At 46.6% G+C, this 19,063-nt stretch overlaps 1 protein-coding gene across 6 annotated transcripts in view; it reads left to right on the top strand.

Annotated features, from left to right (window-relative positions):
* The window catches only part of N6AMT1 (N-6 adenine-specific DNA methyltransferase 1), a 454,595-nt gene extending 439,119 nt beyond the window's left edge, over window positions 1-15,476 (top strand). For all 6 annotated transcript variants that reach the window (XM_069629785.1, XM_069629784.1, XM_069629788.1 and 3 more), the window contains one exon: window positions 12,333-15,476. In XM_069629785.1, coding sequence (XP_069485886.1) covers window positions 12,333-12,499 — 167 coding nt within the window. In that variant the 3' untranslated portion in view covers window positions 12,500-15,476. The remainder of the gene's footprint in view (window positions 1-12,332) is intronic.
* Window positions 15,477-19,063: the final 3,587 nt, after the last annotated feature.

The following is a 19,063-nucleotide window of genomic DNA, read 5'->3' as shown; positions in this document are numbered from 1 at the left end:
AGGCAACATTGTATAGAGAAATCTAAAGAGAACAATGTATTTTGTATTTGTATTTTTAAAAGCTTATATGGCGCTTTTATCCAAAGCGCTGCACAAAATTTTAAAACCGTACAAAATTATGAGAAAAGAAGGGAGGTTCAAATATCAGTTCTGAAAGCAAACAATCATGGACAGTGGAGAAGATGATATTTCAAGCAGGAAAGAACGAAAGCGAGGCTGAGCACAGGGTGGACGAGGAACAGTCAACTTAAAAAGACAAGAGGAACGAAGAGAACGAGAAGGAGTATAACAGGACAGGAGATTACCAAGATAGTCTGGAGCTAACCCATAGAGAGATTTAAAGACTAAGCAGAGAAAATGGAATTTAAGTTGAGAATGAAAAGGTAGCCATCCAAGAGATGCAAGTGAGGCTGAAATAGAATCACAATAGGAGAGAAGACAGAGTAAACGAACAGAGGAGTGTTATATAGATTTCAAAGGAGCTCGGCGAGATGAAGGGAGACCAAAGAGCGTAACAGAACAATAGAAAAGTGGAGAAAAAATAAGAGAAGAAAAAAGCGGTTTAGTTGTATGTAAGGTAAGAAAGAGCAAACTTTGCGAATATAATACAGATGAAAATGGCAAGACCGGGATGTGAGAGAAATATGATGGGTAAAAGAAAGATTAGAATCCAAATAAAGACCAAGATTTCGCACAGTAAGAGAAATAGAAAGGTTAGAGGGTGGAAAAGAAATAGATGGTGGAGGAGAAAAAGAGTTGACAGGGAAAAATAGAACCTCAGTTTTCCCGGCGTTCAAGGTAAGAAAGTGCAATGACATCCAAGATTTAATGGCAGAAAGACAAGAAGAGAGAGTGTAGTGAATTTCAGGTTTGAAAGATGAGAAGGATAGGAAATGTTATGTGTCATCAGCATGGAAATCATGAGAGATTCCAAAGGAAGTTATCACGGGAGCAAATAGTGAAGTATAAAGTGAAAATAGAAATGTATTCAAGACGGAACCTTGGGGAACACCGTGCTCGAAGGGGAGAGGTGAAGAAGCTTTCCCACCTCACGAAACTGAAAAAGTTCTGTTAGAAAGATAAGAGAACCAAGAAAGAACAGAACCCCTGAAACCAAAAGAGGAGAGATAGTCAAGAAGCAAAGAGTGATCTACAGTGTCGAAAGCAGCTGATAAATCAAGAAGAATAAGAAAAGAAGAGTGTTTAGAGTGACGAGCAGACAGAAGAGAATTAAGCACACACATGAACGCAGTCTCGGTGGGGACGAAATCCGGACTGAAAACGAGGGAGAAGAATTAATTTGTTAACAGAAGTAGAGATCTGAGAATAGACAAGGCACTCCAGAAGCTTGGATAAATAGGGTAGAAGAGAAATAGGGTGGAAATTAGAGACAACAAGAGGATTGGCTGAGGGTTTTTCTAGAATAGGAATGATGATAGCATGTTTGAACGCAGTAGGAAAAGTGGATGTGGAGAGACAAATATTAAAGGATGAAACAAGAAAAGGTACGAAAGAGGGATAGATTGTAGGAATAAAACCAGATGGGATGGGGTCCATAGAGGCTGCTGTTGGGTGGACTTTGGCCAACAGGAGGGTTACATCAGAGTTGGGCATGGGAGCAAAGTCCGACAGAAAAGTTAGAGGTTTGTGTGGAGGAGAAAATGCAATGGGAGAGGAGAATGAACTAATAATATCCTGACGGAGAGAAGAAACCTTAGAGGAAAAGAAAGAAGCAAAATCAGAGGCAGAAAGAGTGGAGTTAATGGAAGGATAAAGAGAAGGAGGAGAGAGAATACTGGTTAAAGTTTGGAACAGACGCCTAGGATGAGCAGATTGAGAATGAATATGAACAGAGAAATACGTACGTTTAGCAGATTTTAAGCAGTTGTCATAAAGAGCGTGAGAAGAGAAATAAGCAGAATGATTAGAGGGAGAACGGGATTTAAGCCAGCATCTTTTCAGATGACGTAAGAGCTGCCGCATAGAGAAAAGATGGGAGGAAAGCCAAGGTTGGGCAGGTTTGCGGGTATGCTGAAAAGCAGAGAGGCTATAGTTGGTCAAGACCTGACAGAAAAGTAGATGAGAGAGTAGAGGAGGCCCCATTAGCAGAAAGTGAGCTAAAGTATGGGACCGAAGGAAGGCTATTGATAAAAGTATTGTGATAAAGTGAAAAATTGAAGTTGCGTAAGTCGCAGCGATACAATGTGTTCGGCAAGAGAGGAGTAGGAGAAATAGCAGAAATGGGAGGAAGAAGTGATACAGAGAGAAGCAAGTGGTCTGATAAGTAAACAGGTAAGGTTGACACAGATCAAGAGAGGAACCCGAATCATGAGTGGAAGGAGTGGAAAGTGGGGCAAGTAAATGAGAATCAAGAATAGAAAGAAGGTGAGAGGAAGAGTGAATTGAGGAAAGATGAACATTGAAGTTAACTAATAAAACAAGCAGGGTTGGGCTAGGAAGAACATGACAAAGAAGGTAGTCAATATCGACACAGAATTAACCAAGAGGGCCAGGTGGGCGATAGATGAGAAGAAAAGAAACAGCATGAGGAGCAGTAAAAATCGTGTAAATAAATTCTAAAGGAGTGTACACAGGTGTGTCAACAGGAGAAGGAACAGAGTTATAGGAGGGGTGATAGAGGATGCCAACATCGCCTCCACGGCCAGTGGTACGATGGACGTGTGAGAAAGAAGACAGGGAAGTAGTGAGAGAGGCGGCAACCGTGGAATTATGAGGTAGAATCCAAGTTTCGGAAATACATAGAAAATGAAAACGCAATCTTAAGAAAATGTCTATAACTGCAGATAACATAAGGACCTTGCATTCCAAAGGCTCAGATCTATGGCAGCAGAGATTTCAGTAAGTGGTGGATAAATGAGATTATGATTCACACATGTGTTGCTGATCTTTTTGCCCGAGTGCAGGCTGTCAGGCGATAGGTGACTGGATATTGAAATAGTCATGAAGAAATAAAACAGTACCTTGATGTTAGTTCTTGAACCGGGCAATGATTTGTCTGACTGTACTGGAGAAAGCAGGAGAGTGGGAAGCAACCTGGCTACAGGGCCATGGGCCGCGGTACGCAGAGGACAGCTGCAGACAGCTATGTCTCACTTAGTCTCACTTCACCGCTGCTTCGCCTGAAGGTGGGTTTATCAAGCCACGCCGAACAGGGTGAGAGCGAAGCAGGTGGGCGTGGCCTCGTTCGTTGCTGATTGTTGCCTGGCAATGACAATGCCAAGCAGGTGACCCTCGCAGATATGCAGGCAGGCGGGGCGGACTGATGATAGATGCTGTGCTCATGCACAAGCAGAGTGTCCTGATCCTCGCCCTCCTGAGTGCAGGTGGATAAGCACAAAGCAGTCTGAAATGCGCATCCGCTATCCCCCACAGTAGAAGGCAGGTGACTTCACACTTGGTCCCACTTCCAAAACTTATGAAGCGTATGTGGCAAGCAATGTGAATATAATTAAAACAGCAGATGAGTGACTGAACTTTGAAGCCAAGATACGACAGACAGAGTGGTTCGGCACCATGTGGGTGCTCATTCAAAAGTGTAAGGAAGGCATGGCATCAACAGTAAGACAGGCACAAGTGACCACAGTTCAAGCGTGTTTATTGAACTTCAACAAGGATGTGATCAACGCCTATCTAGTCCTAAATCTACAGATGGGGGCAAGCTACGACTGTCAAATAATAATAACACAGTCCTAGTGGTTTCTTGTCAAAGTAAAAGGGCCTATACTAATAACCCTATTGCCAGTCCTTACCTCTAAATATAAAAAGTGTGGGAAATAGTGTTACGAAAAAGAAAGAAGTATTCACAAAATGATATGTCAGGATGTTCAGGCCATTTGCCTCCCTTCCCCGTGTTTTCAGCACAGGACAAAATGGTTCACTTGAGCGTAGCACACTCTCTGGCTTCTTTAGCATGAGGATACAGTACAATCATTGGCATCAGGGCCTTCGGTGTCCAAGTCTCTTTACCTATCAAAGTCTCTTGATTTAGCGGACCTGATGCAACAAAACAAACAAAGTTCATCTCTTCTTAAAAGTACTCAATTCAGGTGATTCACTGTTCACCATGGATCCCCCTCAGCCGCGCTCAGATCCCTTTTATACAATGATCGTTACTTTGCATTCCCCTCAGCCGGGCTCAGATCCCTTTTATACAATGATCGTTACTTTGCATTCCCCTCTTCCGGGCTCAGATCCTTGTTCACAATGTTCATAGAATATTCTTTCGCAGGTGACTCGCGCTTCACCCGGGATCCCCCTCAGGATTTAACTCCAGAAATTAGATTACTTTTGACTGATTATTCATCAGCAATTACGGTGTGCAGGGGACAGGAGAGTCTGTCACTTTAGGACACTGATTTGGCATTTGTTTGTAGTAAAAGAGACATTGCCATCCCATCCATTTCAGTATCCATGGAACACAATCCAAAGCAAACGGGATTTTGAGACTCTGCTCCCAAGACAACAAGTGTGGTCCTTCAGGTATGAGGGTTCCCATCCCCCAAGACGTCACCTTCGCCACATACACTGGGTCAATTTGACCCTCGTTCTGGTTTCAATCACCAGTTCATTTGTAGTGGTTTCACTGGGATGCTTCACGGTGTCCTTAGCTTTCACCATTCAGGGCTCTCTGGTCTAGGCGCAGTTGTCGGACCGCAAAATCCACCCATCACAGGTTGCACAACCAGGCTCCTTGGGCCACAAAGTCACCTTCACTTAATTCCTTTTATTGGCCTCTTGGATTAATGTGTAATCTTGCTTCTTCTGTATAGCCCTGTGGCTCTCACACCACACGTGTCACACACCGCTTGCCAAAATGTGGCCTTGACACACTGTATTTACTCATTAAAGTTCACTGTTTGGCTCCCTTCAGCCTTTAATGTACTTGACTGCAAAGTTTGAGTTAAATCATTATACAACATATATTCAATATGGTTTACTTTCAGTTTGGGGTTCAATGTATACCTATGTTGCTCAATTATAACAGGTATTCAATATGCACCTGTTTGCTTCAATGTTAATCTTCGATTTAGTTTGGTATTCAATATGCATTTGCTTAATTCAATGTTAAGTTTCCACTTGGTTTGCTATTCAATATGTATTTGTTTGCTTACTTTCACGGACCGTTGTTCCCTTGCGGTCCTATGAGAGCGCACCGGTGCCGGAGCGCCTTCCTAACACTCATCAGCTGTCTGTGCCTCTTCCTGGTGGTTCCTCCGCCTTAGTATCAGCTTTTGAAGAAGGGACATCGACCAGCGTGAGCTCTGCTTGCTCGCCGTGTGTTTTCTACCTCACACCAGCACCTCCAACGCTTCTTGATGGACAGCGTCCTCTGTGCTCCAGGCTCCCCAACAACTCCTTCTGCTTGCACTGGGCTGTGGAGGCTCCCAGGCTTGTGGGAAATACACGGCCCTCTCAATTCGGGTCCCACAAGTCTTCTGGGATAATGACCAGCGTCCTGGTTCTTTCCCCAGTCCCACCACGGCTGCCTCCTCACAAGGGTCTCCTGCTGTTCCCTCAGACACAGGTCTCCCTGTTGCTTTCCCGGTCGCTCTCTCACTTGCTGACTAGGTCTCTTTTTATACACCTGGAGCCCCTTGACAGGCTGCAGGTATGATATGTTGAGTCATTTATAACGCACCTCTACACAAGTGTTTTCTAGGTGTGACAAGACAATGGAGGGAAGACAAAACGGACGATCTAACTAGGCCTTGTGGCATTCAGATTGTGCAAGTGCCAATACGCAAAGTGCAGGGGGTGAGGGAGAGGGGGAAGTGCAAGAGAGAGGGAAGGGGGAAGTGCAATCAGGGTAGCATTGCTCTGAGCCCGTGCAGCCAGAGCATTGCTGGTTTGGGTAAGTACAAGGGGACTATAGCGTTACAGTTACAGCCCCTAAGCACGCGGTAGGTCCGGAGGCAGTGCAGGGGCGACTGGTCATGGAGGAGCCTGGTACCCAGTGAACTCTGAGAGTAGCCAGGAACCAGTCAGCACAGCAGACAGGTAGGTCAGCAGGGGAGAGAGAAAGCAAGGCGAAAAGCAAGGTCTTGAGTTCAGGTTTGAGAGGGGCAGGGAGGCCATTCCAGAGGGATGTACCTGCAGAGGAGAGAGCTCTACCCCATGCTCTCTGCCTGGAGAAGCGTCTGACCTTCAGAGAGTTTGAGGTGGCTGAGCGAAGGGCTTGAGGAGGAAGGTGTTTTCGATGAGAGTTGGTTGTAGTGTGGGTCCCGGCCCCAGAAAGCCTTGTGGATGATGCAGAGGGTCTTGAACTTGATCCTTGCAGCCACTGGGTGCCAGTGGAAAGACTACATGGCTGGAGAGATACAGTCCATGGGCTTGAGGCCAAGGACAAGTCTTGTAGTCCTGTTCTGGATTAGTTGCAAGAGGGCGGAGAGTAGAGGAAGGCTAGTTGTAGTAGTCCAGCCTAGAAAGAACCAGTAAGAACCAGGGCTCTGGAGACAGTGAGCTTCTGGGGTAAAGTGAGAAAAGGAAGAATACCTCTGAGGAGGTGCAGCTGTTAGTGGGCCTTCTTGGGCAGGTCCGTGATGTGAGGAGAGAAAGAGAGAGTGGAGTCGAACATGACACCAATGTTTTTTTTGCCTCACAGGAAGGTGCAGGAAGAGGGCCCAAGGAGGGCAGCCAGAGTGAGAGAGGGAAAGTGGGAGCAGGGATCCCAATGAGAAGAATGTGCTTGCTTCATTAGCCCTGCCTGACCATAATTAAAGGGACATGCCTGACCCGCACATCTCCTTGCAGGCATCTTCCTCGTCCCAGTACCAAAGTGGTGAAAAGGTGTAATCTTCATCACTTTGTTGCCTCTGCTTTGTCCGACTACTGTCAAGGGTTACTTGTGGGAAAATGAGGGGAGATGGCTTAATAGCCCATAAAGGTTGTGAGAGGGTTAGGTTGCTCATCAAGAGGAAAAGGGAGATACCATGTGTCGCCCAAGGGCACCCCACTCCCAATCCTCAAGGACCCTCCACCCAGGTGATCCTCCCTCGCTTCTCCACCCCCAGAGTCAGGATCCAAGAGCAAAGGCCTTTCCCTGGCCACCTGAGAGGAGAACCCAAGGGGAGTATGAGTGGGAATACCCTCATGTTTCTCACATGTCAAAGACACATGACGCCTCGATTACAAGAGAATAGAAATCATACAAGAACGAGTCATTATTCTCCAGGAGTGGGTTAGCCCAAAGTGCAGCTATTCCTCCCAGATAGGACAGAATGAATGCAGACATGGTGGTGGCATTTGGGAACGAAGTGAAGTTTACATTGGTTGATGAAAGTGCGAAAACTACTTGGTTCGCCAGTAAGTCTTTCGGGCGGAGCCAAAGGGAACAGAAAATGTGCCACTGCAGGTATCGCTACTGCATTCCCTGCAGCTACTCCAAACACAGGGTTTACCTGGAGATGCATGGTCCAGAGCATGGTCATTATCCTTGATATTATCCAGTGTATTATGGAGCTCGGCGTGTACTGCTGCCTTGTCTGTGCAACGGGTGGAGATAGCTTGTATCATTGCTGCAATCATGTCTGCGAGCCCTCCATAGCACCAGGTAGCATTTGGCGGCTCGACCGTCTGTGATCAATGGTCTTGAAGGACAGAGAAACCACAGTGTGCTATACAGCTTAATGGCAATGACAACATTTCTTGATCAACATGAACGATGCAGAACAACCTTATACCTGCCAGCTCTCCGACTGATACATGAAAGAGTCAATCCAGTAAATCCAGGTAGGAAATGGGGAAAGCCAATCATACGGCACAAGGACGATCCAGTCACCAGAATACTACTGTATTCTGGTGACTGGATCGTCACCAGACTAAGACAACCGGTCCCAGTTCAGAATGATACCAGTTCACAAAAGCAATAGGACAATCCAGAGACAAGGAGGTAGCACAAGTGCAGACAATTCCAAGGTTCACAACTGCCAGGTCAGCAAAGAAAAGTTTATTCAGAAGCAGGTAAGTCCCAAGGTTCACAACCATCGGGTCAGAAAAGCAGGAGTAACACAGGAGCACATAGGTTAGCACAAGTGCAGGCAGGAAATAACAGTCATGCATGAAGCACAAACAAATGGGAGAGCGCTAGAGTAACTGGTACTCACGGTTGTCAAGCTCTGAATCCCTGGTCTACCACTGTTTTAACTGTTCTCCATGTCTGCTCCATCCTCCACGTCCCAGAAGTGCTTGGCGTTTGAGCTGTCGCGGATGGCGAATGCCCCGACCACATATGCAGCCATAGCCCATATTCCTTCTTTGTCCCACGCCACTGTGGCTTGGCCGGGACTGCTGCCTATGCCATGGAGCACTGCAATCCTCTTTTTTGACGGAGCTCTCTCTCTCTCTCTCTCTCTCTGAGGCCAATCACTTTTGCAGTCTAGCAACAATTCGGTTCTCTTCTCTGGGTTTGCACATCCATGGTTTTTCTTGCTTTCTGGCTCGGGTGCTGGGTCTGTTAAAGCAACAGATAGACACGGTCAAGTATCTGATTTTAGAGTTGAAGCTTGAGATAACAATGGTCTGCACAGAAACATGCTGGCACAAGGGGGGGCAAGAATTAGCCACTCTCAACTGCCACTATCTTCCTCAGGGGTAGGACTGGCTCTGGATCTCTCCCGGATAGGCTTCCCACCCCTGGTTGAGTGGGTTCCCATCCCCTCTTGCCAAGGCCAGGCTACTGGCCTTGTCTCAATATCGACTAAACAGCAAGCATCACTGTGTGTACCTGTATACATCCATACGTACACATTTGCACTGGGAGATAAAAATGAGGTCTTCTCTGGTTGTTACCACGTTCTCCTTATTTGTCTGATTGCTGGCATTCCAATCCATCCACTCGCATTTTGGTCATCAGTACTTCAAGCACTCCATTTTCATACACTGGCCACTGATGGTTTTGAAGTGGCCCCTACTATCAGGCATATCATTCTTCATAAGGGATTAATCAGGTCCCTGAACGTCGTTCTTCTCAGCGAGAATGGTGCTGTGAACATGATGGTTCTTCCTGCATTTTGCACGCCTCAAAATGTCTGCCCACCTGTGGTCATTTGGCAAGTGAAGCTGGAGTCTTTGGTATGAGTAAAAAAAAGTCAGAAAACGTATGTGAACATGGCATTGCGCCCATACCTTTCCTCCCCAGGCAGGGTGCCTGTCTCCTTTACTCTTCCAGGTACTCCTTTAAAAATATCAAACAGGATGGATAGGTCTAGCTTGGGAGTATGATCAATTCTGCTTGATCGGTTTATGTTTAGTGCGTTATAAAGCACTGTCATGTCCCACAAAGCCTACTTCTGTCCCTAACACTAATAACATGAATCAACTGTGCAAGGATGATCTCTTCCCAAAGTAAAGTGTTCATTGTAGTTTCAACCAACAAAAAAGTTCCCAGTCTCTTGGGTAATAAAAACTTATTAAAGAAAAATGTTCACAAACACTCCAAGGCTAGGGTCATGCTCCTTTCCCCTAGACTACTTATTGTTCTATTTTCCTTCCTTTTGGGCTCCTGAGCCCTGTATTTTCTTAAGTAAATGTCATGGGTAATTCACAAGGATATGCATCTCGGATTTACAGTTCTTTGTCCCACCTACTTGGAACACTTCCCTACCAAGCGTAGGTTTCCTTGTAATTAGTCCTTTTCACTCACAGGGTTCTTGACCCACTTATTCTCAAACTCTTATTAATTAGTCCTTGTGGGTGCGGGACCCAGACTTGCAATATTCTGATCGGCATGGTTTACTCTCCTGCCAAGCAACTGTCCTCTTATGGACTGTCTCTCTTTTTCTCAGGGTCCCAGACCCTCTTATTCTGCGTTTCTGTAGGCTTTTATCTCTCATATGGGTGCGAGTCCCAGACTCTTAAAAGGGTTGTACCAGCTTGGTTTACTCCCCTGTCAAGTATATCATTCTTCCTTGTTTGTTTCTTTCACAGTTGGGGTCCCAGACCCTCTTATTCTCAGATTCTCATTTGGGTGCAGGTGCAGACTTGCAATCTCATTTCAGCTTCTGCTTTCAACCCCAGGCTTCCCTGGACCTTTAGCACCTCTCGAGTAACCTGCATGCCTGTTTTCCTCTTCCATTCAGGTACCAGCATTTCCGAAGCAGCTGCGTCCTTTCCCGAGCGACCAGTAGCATTCAGGCAGCCAGTGGGGTCTGCAGCGGCTCTGCAAACGTCTGTTTCTTCAAGGCTGCTCGGGCTCCATCTGATGCTTTGCCGGGTCCTCATCGACAGCAGTCGAATAGTCCCTCAGTTCTCAACCACGTTTGGGTCCTCCTCCTCCTTTCACAGCTTCCTTTTTGGCTCTCGTCTGTTCGCCTGGTGCACGGCTCCCGTGGATCCTCCTCAGAGGACAGCTCTCCCTCTTGTCATATTGCTTTGGGCCAATCGCATACCGTGAGAGGCTAGAGCAAGCACTCACTCTGGTACTCTAGAGTGATCCTCAGACTCCTGGTCATCTTCTTCTTCTTCAAAGTACTTGTATTAGAACCATTTGTAACATACTTTGTATTCTCTAGTGTTGTAGTCCTGTCAAGTATATTAGGTTGACCGACTTGACAATGGAACACATTGGTTCTGTCTAGAGAGGGGGAAGGAGGATTTGGCATTGGAGAAGGGGTTGGGTGTATTGAAGCGGAGGTATACTGCGTTCTGAGAATGGACGTCCCCAATCGCATAAGGGGCTTCCTTCCCCATGTGATCCTCCCTCGGTGACCATTGTACTGTGGACACCCTGGCCCCATGAGCAAGGTCTCCCCTTAGGGGGAAGGGACAACACCCTCAGATTCATCACAGAGAACAGAGCTGAATATACGAGTGCGGGAAAGTCAGAAGTGGCATGATTGATCCAGAAAAAAAGCAGGACTACACCCTAAAAAGCTGTGTGTACAATTCATGCAGACTTAAATGACTGAGTGCTCACACCTCAGGCTCAGGAGAGTAGAGCAGCAGCAGCAGTTGTGTGGTGGCTCATCATAGGTGCCACTTCCATTGGACTTTGAACCCCACTGATATTATTAAAAGTGGAAGCCAACGGACTGGAACAGGGTAGTAAAGGGGTGCTATCAGAGTGATTAAAAGCACTCAAGTAGGGCATGCTGCAAGCCCCTTGCTTGTTGCTGTCCGGATAAATGCACATAATGTCTCTGATTTTTAAGCTGTTAATGCTGTTTGTGAATGTTTCTTGGGCACATTTTTAAATTGCTTTATTAGGTTATGGATGCCATGGAAACCTTTACATATGAATGAGTTTTTAGCTTTGTTCCGCATTGATGGCAAGTGGCCTTTACGCTGCCTTGTATGACTATGCACCGGTTACCTCAGTCCTAAATGTATGCTCTTGCAGGCCTGTTTACTATGTTGATGGTCACGTTACTGCCACTGTGGAAATGCAGCAACTTCTAACTGGGCACCTGGGCAGGATCACCATCAGCCTGCCGGACGCTGCCAGAGAATGTGCTGTGCCAAATCGAGATAGCACCAGTTGCTCAAATTAAAAATAAGAAAACTACACACTGCATAATGGGGTGCTGATTCCAAGTTGCCAGGGGGAACTAAACTCAAATAACTACATGCTGATATTCTGGTCTGCTCTGGGGCCGTGGGTGTAGGTTCTCAGAGAACATTCAAAACGCTATACGTCGAGAAGTCGCTACATATCGGAACATTGAGCCCTAGTTCCCAGAGCAATGTACAGTAAAATCCGGATAAGAAACCCCTATGTGCTGTGACTTTGAGTTTAAATCCCCACAGTAAACCCAAAGAAACATTGACAAAGATGGCGAGGCCTGTGATGAAGTGCCCTGCCTGCCCCAAAGGGTAGCGGGTGGGGAATCCCCTGGTTATAATGTTTGTGTTGCCTTGTGCCTCCAGATGCAGGGTTCCCCTATGTGATACACTGTGATAGTGTGCCACTGGGATTCAAAGCAAAAATATAATGTGTGAACTGTTTGGCTTGCTTGTCCCTGATTTCATTTTTTTTAAAAATCTAAATGTATTAACATTTTTCCTTTTTACAATTTCTGAATTTTGTTTAAGGCCACCTTTTAAAGACCAGCAGAAGGTGTTCCATATCTCTGTGAAGTTGCCAGAGGAGAATTAATATGCAGTTTCTGTACTGTTCGACATCTGTTTAACATATCCCTTAAATAGTGGTTAAAACAGCATATTTCGGGGGGCAAACGGGTATTCCTTTAATTTGTACAGCCACAGAAGCTTGTACGCCAGTGAGTCATATTGGTGAAAGCTCAGCACTGCCCCTCTGTTAATGGGTTGAATGTACCTACACTGTTGTCTATTTATTCATTCTTGTTTAATTACAGATGATATTGTGGAAAGGATGAAGAAATGTGGGTTATTCGGCACTGTGGCTCTGAGTCGACAAGCAGGAAGAGAACGTCTGCATGTACTGAAGTTCATAAGATCTGCTAGTGAGCTGGATGGGTCTTTGTGTGAAGATGCAAGAAAAAACGATGACGTCATTGACTGACCATCAAGATGACAAAAAAGTCATACTGAACCGTTACTATCTTCATAAGATGTTTCGTGAACAGACTGAATCCAGGGACCGTAACCACTGGTCTTTTCTCCACTGCCCAGATGCACATATTCCTCTGGCCACAAATACAGGGCTCGAGAATCTGACCGGTTACTCCACAAATCAGGTCAAGATTATTATCCTCGGAGTGAAGGTTTAATTCACCTTTTATTTACACTTGTCAAAATAAGACAATAATTAAAGTATTGGAAAAGAGAAGCAATCAAGGAACCACATCTGCTTTACAGACCAAAGTCTGAGTTCTCTCTACACTGTATCTCCCTAGGTTGTCTCACCTCTTCCCGTGGTTCACCTTTCCCCTACGCTTCTCACCTTCTTCCGTACCAGGGGTGGCTTTGCCCCATTTTAATTTTGCAGGTGTGTCGTTCAGAACCAGGGGCGATAACGTTATTGGAGGATGAACTTGCTATGGTGGAAGAAGACTTAAGCGATCTAGCATTCGCTGCTATAGAAGCAGACTTTAGTGATGCGCCTTGGTGTGATGTGCTCATTGACGGCAGAGTAGTTCACATGATGGCTGAGTCTGGATCTAACTATACTGTGATGGGAGCTGAAACGTTCAGCAAACTGGGATGGAATCTCCAGGTCCTGGAGGGTTCTGATATCCAACCTAAAGAATATATAATGTGGGGGAGAATATAGATGTATTAAGATAACGTGAAGTTGATAGAGTTTAAGGGCAGAAAAACCATAGGAAAATTGTATATGATAGAGATTGGTACCACCACAGGGAACTTAAAGTGTGTTGGAATCCTAATACCCTGGAGCCTGCAATGCAATTAAGTGGGGAGGTGTATGGTAAGTATCCAGAGGTTTTCAACCTCACCCTGAGTTGTCTTAAGAACTTCAAACACAATGGGCCTCATTACAACCCTGCCGGTCCAGAAAGAACGGTGGCAGTAAAACCGCTGCCACTGTTCTTTCCGGCACCGGCTCATTCAGAGTCCTGCAGGCAGGAGGTGTTGCTCCTGCCAGGTATAACCTGGCGGGATTAACACCACCCGCCTGCAGGCGGACATGGAAACACCAGCTCTGTCATAGACAGAACCAGTGTTTCCATGGTCCCCATCCCCATGGAATCCTATGGGACTGGGAATGGGGATTTACAGAATTCAGCCTCCGGAATTACCAGGTCACCGGGGTTGTAATGCCCCAGTGATTCCAGCAATCACGGAGGCGGAATGGTATTACGGGTCCGGCGGCAGCCTGCCGGTTTTTCCGGCACGGCAACCGCCGGACTCCTAATGAGGCCCAATTTCATCTTAATAAAGTACATCGGTGACCCAACAGGTCAGACCCAGATGCATACCTTTCAAATTGAGAGAGTTAGTGAAGGTGGAGCTAGAGAAACTGTGCAAGAATGATATAATTGAAGAGATTGAGGCGGCTGAGGGGATTTCTCCAATAGTTATAGCCTGCAGTGAAGTGCTTCCAAGATGATTATCCTCATGTTTGCAAATAATGAGACACAACACAGTCAACGCTTAAAGTCAGTACTTCGAATTTTGAAGAGAACACTGCTCACCCTAAAAAAAAGAAAAGTGCACATTCAAAGTGTCAGAGGAAACGTAACCTGGTCACATAATTAGTGAGGATGGTATAGGCCCGAAGCCAATCTGGTAGCTGCTGTTGGGAATGCTCCAGCACCCCAAAACAAAGACAGTTTCAGGGCATTCTTAGGACTAGTTGAATACTATTCCAAATGTGTAAAGCATTTGGCTTCCCTATGTTTCCGTCCCCTACCCTCGTAAAAACTACTGCAACGAAAATTCATATTTATATGACCAGCACACACTGTATAATATTCGATGACCTCAAATAACAGATTGCCAAGGCTCCTTCGTTAGGCATGTTAAACCCTTCAGAATACACTTACCAAACCTAACATCCACAAACTTGGCCATAAATATACCTCTTTCAACATAGACGGCAACACGATGAAGGTAATGAAGGAGGTAAAAACACTAGGTTTTTACCTTGACTCTGGCCTTACCTTGACAAAACAAGTGAATGCTATGGCATCTGCCACGGCTTACACATGTAAACTGATTAGATCAGCTAAACCCTTCCTCTCAACGAGCAGTTGTACCACATTGGCAGAGCACTTGTGCTTTCTAAGTTGGACTACTGTAATGCTCTCTACATTGGAGCCAACCAATCTATCACAAAGAAAATTCAAATGCTCTAAAATAACCCCTTCAGAGCGGCGCTAGGAATGTCCAAAAAAGATCACATTTCCACAGAGAGGAGAAACAATAACTGCCTATCTACTCTTGACAAAATCAAACTCAAAACTGCCTCCCTAACGTTGAAATCCTTCAATAATGCAGCACCTCTTTACCTCACTGAGAGGTTCAACAAAAGACAGACACTCCGACCTACCAGATCGATCTACACCAACTGACAGTTCCTCCATTCAAAAGAGCTACCATTGGTGGTAATAGCAGTAATAGCTTTTATGTCAAGGCCGCCCAACTATGGAACTCCCTGCCTCTGTGCCTGAGGGAAAACCAAACATACCGACATTTCAAGTGCAACATTATCAACTGGTTTAAATCGAATGATCTCTAAAATTCAAACCAGAGAGAGAAGGCCCTCTAACCTCTTCCACCTTATTAGCCCCTCCTTGACTTCTCTCTTACACCAACACTCCTTCACCTGTAGATATCACTGTATTTTATTCCCTCGTGAAAATTCCCTACATTGCCATTTTCTATTAGCTGTGTACTTTGCCACCTATGCTATGCTCTGTACTATAACTTGTATGCTCTTTATGTAATAAGTATGTAATATGTAAATTCCTTTGTGTCACTTTATGTAACTTTGTAAGCCTAAAATATCCATGTCTCCACGCCCTGATACCTCCGGGTCTGGCGTGCGCTAGAAATAAAGAAACAAACAAACCTCACTAATGATGCAGGTAATGTTGGGTTGGTTGTCGCCCTTACCCAGGTTCAAGTACAGGAGACAGCAGTAATAGCCTTTGCCTCCCACACTCAACAGGGGGCAAAAAAGAACTACTCACTCAACTGTGCAGAAAAAAAGCTTTAGCTTGCAAGTGGGTGGCTGACCACTTTAAATGTTTTCTTTGGCGGATCTCTTTCACAATACATACTGACCACAACCCCCTTATTTTTGCTTTATCATACAACGGGAATCTCAATTCACCCTGGATCAATAGATGGTCATTAGCTCTCTGGGTGTTTTATTTCTAAATAATGTACACACTGGGTTTGAGAAACATTCTCGCAGACTGTCTGGGCGAGCCTGCCCTCGGCTCCATCCAAGATAAAAGAGCTGGTAGATGATTTATGGGCAGCTGTGGCCCAAATATCTAGTAATCTCAATATTGACAGGAAGACTTGGCAAGAGGAGTATAAAGAAGACATAGGGCCTCATTAAAACCCAGGCGTTAAGGGTTTAACGGCGCCGTCGGCGCCGTTAACCCTTACCACCTGATTACCATTTTAATGCCTGCTTTTAGCAGCCGTTAAAATGCAAGGCGCTAACCCGCCTTGGTGCTAATTACGGCACCGTAATTTACGGTGCCGTAATTAGCGCCTTCCCCACTCCCATTATGCCCTATGGGGCAAACATGGGAATGGGGAAGGGTAAATGGGGAATGGGGATTTACCGCCCCACTCACCTTGGAATGGGGCGGTAAATCCGCCAAACACCATGGTGTAAACACAGTTTACACCATGGTGGTAAAGTAGCGGAACTTACCGCCTGGGTTGTAATGAGGCCCATAGAATTAAAAAATGTTCAGTTACATCACCACCGGACATCTAGCACAACCACCGAATATCTGTACACAGTTTCACCAGGTTCTTCCTTTGATGTGGGTAGACAGTGAATTTATATTCAAAGATGAAAAAATAGTACTACCATTAAGAATGCGCCCACAAATTATTCGCACTGCTCATTAGGGACATTTAGGGAGGAGTTTAACGCTGCGTAAGGGAATGCTAGAAAATGGATACTGATATAGATGAGGCAGTCACAAGGTGCCTACCATGTGCCAAGAGCGATAATACAAACCTCAATCATAAAAGTACCTATACACCCCATCCAAGTGCCTTCACCACCTTTGGGAAAATTAGCACACTACATTGTCAGACCAGTCGCAGGTATGCCTCCTGACAGTAGATTTATGTTTGCCTTGATGGCTTATCAGCCTCGAAGCGGTCTTGCGTGATGTGGTCTCCAGATGCCAGGGCAAAGTCTGTCACTCATTTTTTGAGAGAAGGTTTTTTTGAACAGGGGGTTCCAGAGACACAATTCAAAAATTCAAGGAGCTCCTGGCAAGTGCAAAGCACAGGACCACTGCCCGATATTGTCCCAGGCAGAATGGTATCATTGAGAGGTACACTAGGGTGATCAAAGGAACCCTACAGTTAGCAAGAGAGGGATATGGGTTGGGCGTATTGCACTACCCTCCTCTCCAGAACAGGTATTTAGGCATTTGTAGCTCTGAGCATCAGGAAGCCTTTGTTTCAATTAGCTTCAGAGTGGTTGGGTGTAGCAGGTCCTGAAAGTGTTTATCGTACAGAATTACTTAAGAGAGTAGGAGATTGTAAGGCAAGATGCAAACATTGGCTTGATTACAAGGTTGGTTTGTGGAAAAAGACAGTGAACGGAGACATGGGGCCTCATTACGACTCAGGCGGTAAGTGATTGAAATTACCGCCATGGCGTAATGAGCGTTAACGCCATGGTCCGATGGCGATAAGAGCGCCACATTACGACCCATCGCGCACGATCATTACGCCATGGCGGTAACGTAAACTACGCCATGCCGTAAACAGCCCTTACCGCCCTCGTTAACAGCGCAGGGTGACCTACCGCCACCCATCATTGCGCCGACCGTAGTCAGCGGTCACCGTAATTAGCGGTGACCGCAATTAGGCGGAACCGGAAATAGCGTAATCGCGGCGGAACGGGAAACAGCACAGCGGCCATCTTAAAAAACACAATCCATTGCCATCCTACCCAACCACACCACAACCAACCCTCAAACCCTGACATTCCCATAACCCACCCATTTCCACAGCCAACCATGCCTAAAGTTGTCAAGAAGGCATGTGACAGGCAGCGGCAGGAGCGCTTCAGTCGAGAGGAACTGCAAATGCTTGCAGACACGCTCCAGGAGAAGGCCGATGTTGTCTTCTCCAATGAGATGACCCGAACAGCCATAGGCCGCAAAAAGGAGGTGTGGGAACTTGTGGCACAACGTGTCAGTGCTGTTGGAACCACCCCACGCACCTCCAAACAGTGCCGCAAGAGATGGGACGACCTGCGGATCAGGGTCCGGGGCATTATGTCTGCCAACCGTAACATGGCCCTGGGAACTGGCGGGGGAGCAGACTCCCCACTGAAGATGCAGCCATGGGAGGAGACATGTGCCTCTCTGATTGGCATTGAGTGCATCGAAGGTGTCGGCGAGATGGAGAGAGGGGCCCCGAGATCTGGAGACACAGGTAGGTGCCTCATATCCAGCCTTGCAAGACACCCTGATACACTTGCACGTGACAATCACAATGTGGCAGACGCAACACATCAGCAGATGAGCCACACCCTGCGCACATGCAGCATGTACACTGTACAGTAGGCAGACACACACCTGCATGCAAAACCGAACCTAAAGGGAGGCAACCTGTATGTCACGGGCTACTAACTCCACCATCTATCCATTTCACTCTTCACAATGCCTGCTCAATGTCCGCTGAACCATCAATAACAGTCACCCTCCTCTGCTCCACCACAGGCTCGCAATCGGACACTGGCAGGGACGACAGCACCAGCACCCCAGCCAAGAAGGCCAGGAAAGTGGGAGAGGAGAACCATGCATCCACCTCTGCTGGACCCAGGCAGAATCCACGCCAGGCTGAAGAGCCCAGGGCAGCAAAGTCCCCCGAGGAAGGGGTCGTGACAGCACCTGCAGCCCAACCACACCCACTGTTGCCCACTGAGGGCAATGTGTCAGCAGGGAGCAGTACTGTTGGGGAGACTGCAGCCATCGCTGCCTGCTCCGACAGTGATGTGGAGGATGACACCGGACTTGACCACAACACACAACTGCACTCACCACACCTATCCCCAATCAGCCATCATGGAGATGACACCCAGGGCCCATCGCCAGCTAATTCATGGCCAGCAACTCCAAGCCCAGTGGGAGTTGTGGAAGATGGGAGTAGTCCCATTGGTCCCCCATTGGCACCCTCCATTGGGCCAGAATTCCAGCTGTCGCTGGAGCAGATTGCCAACAGGCAGGAAGCACTGGGCACACTCCTCACGCAGCATGTTGCAGAATGTGTAAGTACCAGTGCAGCCATGGAGAGGAGTGCTGATGGCATCAGGGCTGCCATCCAAACTGCCAGCAGGGACATTTGCACCGAACTTGCTGCAGGGCGGCAGATGATGAGCCAGCTCATCCAGACAATTCTGGACACATGCCGTACTGAGCAGCCCGGTACATCCTCGGCTGCAAGTTCA

Source organism: Ambystoma mexicanum, chromosome 12 (assembly GCF_040938575.1).
Source record: "Ambystoma mexicanum isolate Mex_15411 chromosome 12, UKY_AmexF1_1, whole genome shotgun sequence".
Classification (NCBI taxonomy): domain Eukaryota; kingdom Metazoa; phylum Chordata; class Amphibia; order Caudata; family Ambystomatidae; genus Ambystoma; species Ambystoma mexicanum.
The sequence above is the reverse complement of the archived record's forward strand: the minus strand, read 5'-3'. Positions and strand labels throughout refer to the sequence as shown.